This window comes from Cystoisospora suis (genome assembly GCF_002600585.1).
Source record: "Cystoisospora suis strain Wien I chromosome Unknown contig_1518, whole genome shotgun sequence".
Lineage (NCBI taxonomy): Eukaryota > Apicomplexa > Conoidasida > Eucoccidiorida > Sarcocystidae > Cystoisospora > Cystoisospora suis.
In genome coordinates, this window is record NW_027154318.1 from 10,492 (window position 1) to 22,369 (window position 11,878).

The window sequence follows — 11,878 nt, forward strand, 5'->3', positions numbered from 1 at the left end:
AACCTGCAGGCCGGTATGGAATTATTGGAGAATTGACTCCACGTTCTAACTGGGTACCACACGGGAAGTCCAAGGATTGCTCAGAAGCTTCTGCTTCCGACACACACACGTCTAGGTTTCTTGTATACACGACTTCTTTCTGCCGGGGTACAAAGAAACCACGGTCGTGAAATCGTGTGTGTAGATACAATACGAAAGAACCAGGTACGTCCGGTAGGCGGAGACTCTGGAGAACTCTTTTCTCCGACAATAAGACGAGATGTCAGACAGAAGTAGCGAGCATCTCGCCAGTAGCGTACGTTGTCCCGCTGCTTTCCGATAAGCAAGGACTCGTTGCTATTTCGCCTTATTTTTAAGTATTCCCCTCTTTCCTTCTATTTCCTATTCGTTTTTCCGAGCGGTCTTCTGCTCTCCTTTTCCGCCCTCGTGAAAGGCTGCCAACAGGCTTCTCTCAAAGCCGTGCTCGTTCCTTGATGTGTGTAGCTTTTCTTCCCGGGCTTTCCCTTCCGTGATTCCCCGGTCCCAAGTCTTTTCTCCGGAGAGCCTTTTTTTAGACAAGCAAGATTTTCCTCTGTTTGCGTAGGACGGTCTTTGTCGTCCTCCTTTTCTTGCATCGGAAAAATGGCGTACCTTCTCCGGTCTCTCGGGAAATCCTTCTTGCCCATAAAGACGGCCGAGCAAGAAGCTCTGTTTCTAAGGGACATCAGAAGAACTTGCCCACCTTTTCCAAATCACTCAACATTCCAGAGGCGACCTTTCTCTTCTTCTTCTGATTCCCAGTTAGCTAGCAGGAGCCACCAGGATCTCTACCAGCATGGCACCCACTCCTCCTCATCCTTCCAGTCAAAGTCGCAATCACCTCGCTTCATGGCACACACATCAACTAGTAATCCTACTGGCACGTCCACCGCATCTTCATTGCAGAATCCCGCCGCTGCTCCAGTAGGCGGGAATACTAGTAATACACAGGCTCCCGCTTCTAAACCTAAGAGAAAGACAGGCTTACACATTGAGTGTGATCTGAAAGAACCTCTTGCTACTTTCATGGGAAAGGCTCATGCATCCCGGATTGATGTTATCAAGCATTTGTAAGGAAAGTTCTTGGGGAAAGAGGAGAATAAAGAGCCTCTTGCGGACAGTTCTGGCTAGCATTTCTGCTGGACCTTCGCCTGGTGATACCTCTTTGCGTATAAGTATATACCGCCGCCTTTAGTTATCTGCGTGTCTATCTTTGATTTATCCATCTATTTATCCAGTCTGCGCCGTGTCTGAATGTTTTTCTTCCCGGACTAGTCACGTTCATTTATGTGTGTCCTCCATCCCTTTGTGCTGGCTGGTGACGGTGTGTGCAAATCTGGCAGTCCTAAACATCCTCTGTGCTGAGACTGTGCATACGGACGTTGATTCATTTAACTCTCTTCGACCATTCTACACATGGTACACATTTATCAGGCCTCATAAGTGTCTGAACTGTGTCTAGATACGTCTGTAGAGAGAATATCATGAAGTATTCCTTTTCATTTCTTCTATTCTCGTGGTCTTCTCTTCTTTTGTCTCTAGTAAACTTCTTTCTGTATAGCACCACTCGGCTCCCTCTATTCGGCTTGTCTCTTGAAACCTGAGGCAGCTCTTTTGTTTGTATTTTTCCTCTGCAAATTTTCCAACGTCTCTGTCTTCTTACTTCATGATTGATCTATAAGTGAATCTTTCGAGGGCTGGTATGTGTGTGGTGTTATTACGGTACAGGTGGGATCATATCAAGCGACATAACCTCCAGAGTCCCGAGAATAAAGTAAAAAAACACGTAGAATTTTTCTTCTTCGCTCTCCAAAGTGCTCTGATGTACCTCGGTAGAAGGCTTACGTACCGTCACTGGTTCATCTCTTGTTTCGTATTACATAGCATAGACTCCATCCTCCAGGCTTTCAGAGATACCGGCTTTTCATGCATATATACGTATATGGAATTACATATATCTATATACATATATACATGCACATGCGACTATCTGTATAGGATGTTCATACGCTAGTCCGGCGATCCTGTATGCGTTCATTTCTTCTTCATTTCCAAAGAAAACCCTGAAAATCGAGAAGGCGTCTCAGTGGAAGTGGGTCTCGTATTTCTCTCAAGCGGGTACCATCACGTAGGACTTCTCAACTCCTGTCGTTCTTCGTTTTCTTACAGTTTTTGTATAGAGGATAGAGAATCTGTTGTTTTTGTGTTGTTGTGATGAGGGATGCGCTCATACATCTTCACTGGACATCTTGCTGATCAAATTCTGCAGCTGTGTCCCATAGCCATTCTTTAGGCTTTTCCGTCTTCGTGTTAATCTTACATTTTCAATGGCGTGCATCCACTTCAACGCTTCAGCCACATTTGCGCGTCCATACACGTACGTGCGTTGGAGTTGAATATACGTAAAGTAAGTATACCTGAGTCCAGCCAGCTACATGTAGTTTTGGTATAGCAGAGATAATACCTACATAACGTCTATGTGATTGTTGAGGAATGAATGATGTGTTCCTCGTGCATTTTCTTCCATTCGACAGTTACAAAACTTCTCGAAAGAGAAGAAGGCAGGCAAGACAGTTCTCGTTTTTCTGGACTTTGTCCGTACTTCTCTGTTGTTCCTTTTTTTTCTAAACAGAAGATGATTAACGTTGATCATGCGTTACGCCCCGTACTCCAGAAAGACCAGGTGGGCGTTCTTCATTCGTACTCTTGATTCCTCTTATACCTTCTTCACCTATTCATATCATTCGATAAGAAGGCGGATAAACGGATACTGACTAGTAATTTTACTTCGATTTGGTTTCATACGTTTCGGGCTGTGATCTTGTGTCTTCATTCGCACCTGTGGATATCGTCTTCATCATGTGAAGAAAGGAGCTGACGAGAGGAATACAGGCAAGTGTCTGATCTCATGTACGCTTATATCATTGTCTTTTGTATGGAGAGAGACTTTATCTGACTTAATGAAACTCTAGACTGTGTAAACACGTACATATACGTATACACAGATGTGTGTGCTATGCATGGAGACTTAACCTTCTGGAGGGGGAGGTGCAGTGCGGTTAAGGTGGAGACACTGTCGTGAGACAGCAGTAAGAGAGATAAACGTGAGAAGCGATGGTGCTTTGTTGCGTTTCAATCCTCTTCTGCAGGTCTCGATGTTTGAGCTCAGCAAGCTTATCAACAAGTTCGTTCAGAAACGGCCGATCGCTTCGCCTTCTAATTCAAAGCCCTAACGGAGAATCGAGGATGAAGGATAAGTGAAGAGGAAGAATACCATGACGATGAAGAAGACGGGTCCATTGTACAAAGATTCTCTCTCTTTTTTGTCTTCTTCCTGTTCTGTTCGGATGGATGGTCGTCTCTCTTCTGCTGCCTTGCCTTATCTTCTGAGACAACAGCGAGAAGGGGCGCAAGATGACGAGTCGAAAGGTGAAGAAAGAACGGAAACAGTAGTGATGAGATGTGCGGTGGTTTTGACGAGAACAGAAGCCAAGGCTTTTTTAGGATGGAGGGAGAATTCAAGAAGAAATTGTCCTATAGTTTTGTTTCATTCTCCGGACAGAAGGAGGAATCCGTACCTACACCTAACCTATCTTTTATAACTACTTCCCTTTCTCTATTTGCGTATATATGCAGGTCCAGTTTCTCCAGTTTCTTCCTCAGCTTCGTAGAGCGTGCTATCTTGAAGATTTTTCTTTGCTTTTCAATCAGTTCGGAAAGAATAAAAAAACCTCCATATGTGTATAAGATATACACGAGGTCTCTAGTACGTCCGATCTTTTGTTTCAAGGGCTTCCCCTTGAACTGAATCAACGCCTACCCACGGAGGTAGCGAAAACGATACCCTCGAAAGTATACTTCTCTTCATTTCTACAAAGTGCGCCAGTGTAGGAACGACTGGATGGAACTTTGTTTCCTCGAGAATCTTTAAAATCGTGGAGAGGAGGCGGAGGAAGTTGTGAGGGGAGCCATTCGTATCTTTTGTCTGATGGGCAAGGTCGATGAATCATTTCTGTGGTTTTTGAATGAGAGGAAGAAATGACGAAGAAAGATCAAAGGGAACAGGACATCGTAGCTTTCTCTTCAGGAGCACAAGAGGGAATCTTTCTTTTGAACACATACAGGATCAACGGCGCGTCCCGAGGACTCCATTTTTCCTTTCTTTTTGGTGCCTCGCTGTCTCGTTTCTCTTTTTTGCTGGTCGGTTCCCAGTAGGTGAAGCGAAGGTTTAAGTAAAACAGAGATAAGTCGTTTCTGTTCTTTGTCTTTGGCGTAAGATGATGCTATCAGTCGCTTTGGGTCCGGTAAAAGATCTGCATACCTCGGAGTATCGGAACTTGTCTCCGCGCCATAGTCGCTCCGTAGTAGACGTCGCAGAGGGGTTTAGCAGGTCTACCTCGAAGATGGACAGGCACTTCCCCATTCATATGGAACCACCCCCCCCCACGGAGACTTCGCCTTGGTTTCACTGCACTGGAAGACTGAGGTAGCCGATTAGAGCAGGTTGTTCACCAGAATTCTAGAGAGCTTGGCCGCTAACGATCAGTACGCTCCTCTTCCGTGTGAAGGGGAGAACTCTGTGCTGCTGTGAGGGAATACTATGGCTACAGATCTGAAATATCTTGATTGCACTGAAGTGCCTTTTTACGTTTGTGAAGCTGGAGAAAGTTACCCGCCTACTGGCGATCCTTTAAGATGATGGGCAGCTCATTTTTAAGAGCGAACGAAGCACAATGGACATGGCATGCGGCAGCTAGGACTGAATTCTTATCAAGTGGGGTCCACTGCTTCCAGATTGCTCTTTCTATACGAGTAACTGTAGCTGGACCCAAGCTAGTAGGAAGAGACCCCTTCTGGTGCCTCAACAGTACATCAGTGACTAAGTTCGAAGAAACACCTGAGTGATCAGCTCCCTACCCATCTTTGCAGTGCACGCATACACCCGGAGTGTCAGTTTGTGAGAATGGTGGCGTACATACACCAGACAAGTGCGCCATAGTACACGTGATTCACAACACTCAAGCGCCATTAGACTGTCACTTCACTTTCTCTGTTTGAATATCCCATCTCCATGTCAGAGACAGCCTGTTCTCAGACTTGAGGTGCACGACACACCGTCAAAAGCAGGTACGCCTTATCGTCGCAGTGGATGCCAACTTGTATAATAGCTCATCAGCGGTAGGGGAATCCCGATCCCGAACCAAATAAGTAAAGCAGTTTTCCGCACACCTCGCGTATAACCTGCCATAAACACATCTGTCGTGGCCTTCTTCCCTGCTGGACTATTCTGAACCGCTCACCACACCCAGGGAGCTTCTCTTACCTTGTAGCGGAATAGCGCGAGAGAAGCCTTTCCTGGTCCGTCGCGCCTCCACAGCTCACTCTGACCTGCGGCGCGGTGTCTCCTCGGCGGGAGGAGGGAGAACAGACCTTTCTCGTGGGCGCCCTCTTTCTTGTCCCCTGTGGAGGGCTCGCCCAACACCCGATCTCTCGCTTACCCTCTCGTGGAATAGCGAGAGAAGCGTTTGCTGCCGATCTCGCCTCTGCAGCTCGAACACCTGCCTCAGAGAGAGGAGGGAGGGGAATCGACCGCTAAGATAAAGCGTCCACATGGGACGCCCTCCACCGAGGTTATTCTGGAGCGTGCGATTCGACTTCATACCTACCGGATATCTCTTGTCTTTAGCTCTTGCTTCGTCTTCAGTCACCTCGTATGACGTGCTGTGGTGTGTTAACCGTCAACGCTACTCGGAAGCCGATCCATCGTCTTTCTGCTCAGCTCACCTCAGCGTCGTTGTCAGCGGAGAAAGAGGAGGCCGTTGCCACCACTCTATTCTTCTCTCCCTCACTTGTCACTTCCTTTGGCCCTTCCTTTCTTCCTCTCCCACCGGAATTTCTTTGTGCTCTCTTCCCTGTTTCCATACATCTCCTTCCGTGCCGTGTTGGTTCCCGCGAGGTGTCTTGACTTTCCAGTGTCATTCTTGTACTATCATCCCGCGCTTCTTTTCGCAAGGCTGCCGCTCAGTCCATCTTGGCTTTCTTTCATGTGGACTACTATTGCGAGCCGTATCTTTTCATGACGGGTGCGTCGTAGTCGCGCCATTTTCATGACGCGTACTCCGTACTCGCGGCTCTCATTTCTCTATCGAGTGATTGATTTCGTCGTCTCTTCTCTTGGAGAGAACTTTCACGCTACTCAGTCCGCGCCGTCCTTAATTTGATAGTCTTTGCTATCTTCGCTCCCTCCTCTTGCCAGTACAAGGACATCATTGCCTTCCTTCTGTTCTGCTGGGCCAGCTTCACCCGCAGTGCTAGTCTTCATTCGTCTTTCTGGTTGAGATTTTCGATCGTTGTCGCAAGGCCCCCTGCGCTTGTTCTACGGATTTTCCTGCTTCCGCTCTTGGGAATGCATGGTCAAGACTTTTGAATGTCGATGTTTGGGACAGTTAAGTTCTCCGCTGCGTCCATCTGACAGATTCACTCGTTGCGACTGGATCTCCTTTTTTCACCGGCGAAGTGGATTTGGTCTATTCTTTCTCGAAGTCTTCGAAAGACTTCTGGCCTGTAGTGACTGAACTTCCCTTTCGTGTCTCGCAACTTCTCTTGCCGCGCCGTCCGGATCTCCTGTCACCTTCTCGTCCTTCCTCGTGATTCCCGTTCTCTTCCGCTCCTCTTTCTTTCTTGCAACACCCGGTCTTTGCTCTTTAGGCTCATTCGTTTTTCCCGTGTTCTTTCCTGCAATGCATGTGTCGTGTTGACCAACCGCACACCTCAAAAGGGTCAAGAACGCAGGCGTCTCGCTCTCTAAACTTCATGTACGATTGCACCCTGAAGAGAGAGTGAATAGTACTTTTTTTCGTCACCTCGGAGATGGTTCTTCTTCAGTCACCAGGCACCTAGTTCTCCTGCTAGCTACGCACGTTGTCTCCTCCGTCTCTTTTGTTTTTGCTCATCCTCTCCTATCTAACTCCAGTCTCTGCTTCTCCTCGTCGTGCTCGTTACGTTTGTTGAAGGGCGCTTAGATTTCCGTTGTAAGCCATCTTCTTTTCGTCCGTACTTCGAGTTGGCACTGCCTACCTGAGAGGCACGGTGGTTTCTGCCCGTCTGATGTTTACTTTTTCTTTCTCTTTCTGGGGTCTTCAAATGTACGTAGGTTAGGCATAAGGGTAACCAAAGTACCAGATCCTCCTAGTATCTTTCTTCAAGAATTCAAGAAGTGCTTCTTTCCTTTCTCTCTTGTCCGTCGCCTGATGCCCCCAGATACAAAGTGAAGAGAATCTTTGTTCATTCATCTCTGTCTCCACGCGTCCATACACTTGAGATTTCTTCTTGTTTCCAGTCGACAGGTGTCTCCTCATTTTCTCTTTTCCCTTTGCTTTTTTCGGTTGTTCTTTTATCTTTTCTTCCGTTCTTTCGTTTGTTTTCTTTTTCTTCGTCATGCCTCTGGTGTATGTGTCAGCTTTCTTCGTCTTCGTCTGTTGTCTATCATCTTTCTTTTCTTCTTCTCTCTTCTTTGTCACTCACTAAGCAGGGTCACTACAATTACTGCTCCTCCTAGAACCATGCCTTCCATCCGTGAACTACTATTTTCAGCCACTCCAACCCTATGGAGAAAGCAGCATCATCATTCTCAAACAGCAGGTCGTAATTCTTCTCTTCTTTCTGTTGAAGAAGATACACCACCTGAAGCAACAACGATCACAGGCAGCCTTAGGACACCTTCGACTCCAGGCAAACCGCATTTTTCTTCCTCTGCTTCTTCCGATCTTTCCCGTTCATCGAGCAAACTAAGGCGTGCTGTTCCCCCTCAACATTCGTCAACTCCGTCTCCTCCCTGTTCAACCCGTTCTTCTCCCTGTCTCCAACAACGTCAAGAAGAAGAAGAAGAGCGAGAAGGCGGACAAGAGATAGGAGGAGGTCATCATGGAGATTCTCAGGGCCATATTCAGGAACACTATAGTGTTAGGAATGAGAATACAGGGAGAAGATCTCACCTCGATCACCTTCATACATCCACATCCTCTATCAGTAATACACCCCGTACGATGCCTTCATCTGCAGCGACGTCTCCCTCATTCGATGCGGAGCTTCTGAAAGAGCATTCGAGTTTATCTTCTCCTTCTCAACCTGATAAGAAATCTCACAGCTCGAAGAAAAGAAACAGCTCCGCTAGAAATCTTTTCTCGTCGTCTTCCTGTACACCGTCGTCCTATGAAGAAGATGACGCTCCCCATGACCGTAAGACATCGGCTATACGTGTGAATGGCGTGCCTTTAAGCAAATCTGTAGAAGGAGAAGGACATAGCTCATCGCATCATTCTACGAGCTTCTGTACATCGTCATCCTCTCCAGATCTTCTTACAAAAGATTCCACTGCATCCGATCTTTCTCCTTCGTCATCTTCCTTTCTCCATAAACCCTTGGATCAGAAGGGCCTAGTCACATCTTCCCCTTCGTCTTCGTCTCTCAAGCTAAGTAAATCCACTGCATCTCTCTTCTCTCTCTTCCGCTCAAGTAAAGGAGGAGGAGGGGCCTCCTCCTCAGCGTCTTCTCCGTCAGGTAGTAGTAGTAGTAGTAAAGGCCAAACAAGCCAAGGTCGTTCTTTGTCTCCTGCTCTTCCTGAGAATGAGGGAGGCCATTCAAGTAGTAGTCTCTCTCCTTTCGCTCCTTCTACTTGCCTTTCAGGTGGGCGGTATCGTTCTAGTCATCCACTGAGTAAGCACGATATGCAAAACGGGACTTTACCGATCCATGCCAGCGGACTGTCTTCTTCTTCCTCTGCGATCCTTATCTCTCCTACGCCCTCTCCAAATGCAGCTAGTGTCTCTTCTTCTGCTTCTAGTAGGGGTAAAACAGTAGGAGCAGGAGAAGGAGATGACGATGCCATTGTAAATTCTTCATCCTCTTCTTCTGGAAAGAAGTCTTCTTGTCTTCACGCATCTGCCACCATTGCAGGAGGTACTTCTTCTTCTTCTCCAGCAAGAGGTGTTAAGAAGTTGCCGAAAGCTCAGTCGCATCATGGTCATTCTCATTCCCATACCTCTCCAAGATCTCTTCCAAATCCTTTCTTTCATCGCCTCCATCATAGTCACCATCAGGGGTGGATGCAAGAGGTCTCGCCTCGACCTCCGTCAAAGTATCCTTATCCTCTCTGTGCGCCCTTAAGGAATGGAGTTCTCTTTCCTCTTCTCGGTCTTGGGACATACAGATTACACGGGGATGAATGCATGCAAACAGTTAAGATGGCGGCAGCATTAAGGCAGTACATGCTCATCGATACAGCTAGCGTCTATCGAAATGAAGAAGAAGTGGGAAAGGCTCTTAGAGATGCCGGTAAGCAACACCCAAAGAGGATCGAAAGCGTTTGTAGAGAGAGAGAGATATACAAGATACATAGGTTGGTAAAGAGGGAGGTACGTCATGCATACGCCCCTCTCATGTCTTCGCCTGTCCCTGCCAATTCTTGTCTGCTGTTGCTCGTTAGAGCCGCGGCTCCATCCCTCCCTACATATAGATATATCCAGATATAGACAGAGAAAGAGAGAGAAGAGATACCTTTTTCTGAATGTGTAGATACACTTTGGAGGAAGAAATCTATGTATGCATATGTTTCTGTAGCTACCATATGTAGATACACGTTCATATATACATACAAATGTACCCATATAATGCATATATCGTGCATGTGGAAGTGGGTCTACGGCAGAAATGTATCTGGATGTACATGAACATACACACATACATATCCATTCATATATGCATGCACATGATAGGTGTATACATATGTCACGCACACTCAGCTCCATACACGAACACTTTATGGCCTTGTTCGGATCTGCTGATATATCAATATTTATGAAGGGGGTGGCAAGCTCGGCTCTTTATCTGGCTTGGAGTAGGCTTCTTCTTTGCGTATATTCTCAAGGAGGGAACACATCGTAGAGGTATATATGTCCCTACACATAGATAAGTATAGATTCGTGTATCTGGTACTGGGTCACACGGTGTCTCTGTCTCACTGAAGACCACTCCTCAGTCGATGCTCACCAGCATCGATCTTCTCCCATATCATCGACGCACCTGGCCCCCTGACACTTCCACTCTCTTCTGAGGCGACTGCTCCATCTGAATGCTCCCATGGGAGGAGGCGGATCGCGACTATCTATCTATCTCTATATCTATATATTTATCTATCTATCTTTAATCTATCTATCTATTCTGTGTGACTAGGACAGCTTTCATACGTGTGTTTGATTAGGGGTTGTCGAGAATGATGACCTTCAGGGTGGAACGACGTGAGACCCTCCTAGCGTCATACATATATACATACACACATAGAGATGTCTACATACACACATAGAGATGTCTACATACACACATAGAGATGCTCCCTTGTCTCTATGGTGCCGCCAGGTGTCTACATGCGGGGTCTACCTGGGGTGTATACACGTTGTGTCTACAGATGTATGCCTATTGTGTATACATATCTGTAAAGAGGTTTGCTTAGGTATGCCACGAAGAGGAAAGGAAGGAGAGAGGTGAACAGAGAGAGAAAGAAAAGTATTTTACTTTCGTGTGTTTCAAATTGCATTGCTGTCTCTCTCTGTCTCTGTCTCTCTCTGGTGTATGTACTGCAGCTGCTCAGGGGTTGCCGTGGCAATTATATCTGAGAGATGATACAGAAGTCAATATTCGTTGTCGTAAGGAGTCGAGTAATCTAGCGGTTTTCATCACATCGAAGATAAGTCCTAAGGATGTTGCAGGAGGGAGACAGCATGCATATGAATCGATTCTCATGTCGATGAAGCGACTCGGCATCGAGCAAATCGATCTATACCTCATACACTGGCCAGGTATGCACCTATACATAGACATCTATCTATCTATCTGTATATCTATATCACGTATGTATAGAGATCTATGTATATATGTCTAGATAAATCTATTTCTTACATATCTCTCTTAATATGGGCAAATGTACACATTTCTTTATGTTCATCTGTATATGTATCTCTTTTCTGGTCGATTCTTGAAGATTCGTCTCCGCTTGCTCTTCTTTCGTCACTTCTTTCTCAAGAATGCTCTTCTTCAGTTTAGCTATGTTCGGTCATAGCGACTTCTCATCTTTCTTCGTCATTCTCTTCTTTCATCGGTCATCGGTCTGCGACTTGCTTTTCTTTCTCGCCATAGAAATCCAGTGGACCGGAGCGGGAGACGTAGATTTCTCTGTCTCTCAGCTTTCCTTGATGAACATTTTCCAATCTAGATAGAATCTCAAATCTTCATGTACAGAGTAACGACGTCTATGTAGAGAGGTCCCCAGTGTGTACGTGCACGCAAGTATATCTACATGCATGCATATCTATCCATGGGAGACACATCTGCTTCTCATCGAGAGTAGAGGTTTCCTTGTGTTTCTCCCTCTGCTTCTTTGACCTCTCAATGAACTACTACTACTCAGTTCTTCCTCTTCTTCTCTCTCTTGTTCCTTCTTTCTCGTCAGCCTTCATTCATGTGTCCGAGCACTAGTCATTGCCTGTCATCTTGCTAGAGTGTACATACACCCGCATCGAGTTCTCTGTGTGTACGTCTATGCGTGTATTTCACTTTACGTCTGTACGTGTGCCCGCATATCTGTTGTCTATGTATACGTATGTATGTCTATATGTATGCATGTGTACATATATGTATATATGTGTATGTGTAGTATGTGTGCGGATGTCTGTAGGTGTGCGAGGTCATAAGGCCTCCAGTCGACAGAATCGTCGACTGCGTCATGAGTGTTGGCTAGCACTCGAGCAACTCTACAAAGAAAAGAAAGTACGATCACGATCAAGAAACTCTCCTTCTTTTTCTTCTT

General features: G+C 46.2%; 2 protein-coding genes across 2 annotated transcripts; both read left to right on the forward strand.

Moving 5' to 3' along the window:
* Positions 1-358: 358 nt before the first annotated feature.
* Positions 359-4,167, forward strand: CSUI_003409 (swib mdm2 domain-containing). The gene is made up of 5 exons (XM_068063607.1): positions 359-1,088; positions 1,747-1,792; positions 2,651-2,701; positions 3,168-3,447; positions 3,655-4,167. Exons 1-4 carry the CDS (start codon positions 622-624, stop codon positions 3,249-3,251), a joined length of 648 nt encoding a protein of 215 aa, XP_067924417.1. The 5' UTR covers positions 359-621; the 3' UTR covers positions 3,252-3,447; positions 3,655-4,167.
* Positions 4,168-5,883: 1,716 nt separating this feature from the next.
* CSUI_003410 (aldose reductase) lies at positions 5,884-11,837 on the forward strand (the record flags this gene model as incomplete). The annotated part of the gene is made up of 3 exons (XM_068063608.1): positions 5,884-9,351; positions 10,656-10,871; positions 11,747-11,837. Coding segments are annotated over exons 1-3 (2,076 nt in total), but the record flags the coding sequence as incomplete, so codon positions are not given.
* Between the last annotated feature and the right edge of the window lie 41 nt (positions 11,838-11,878).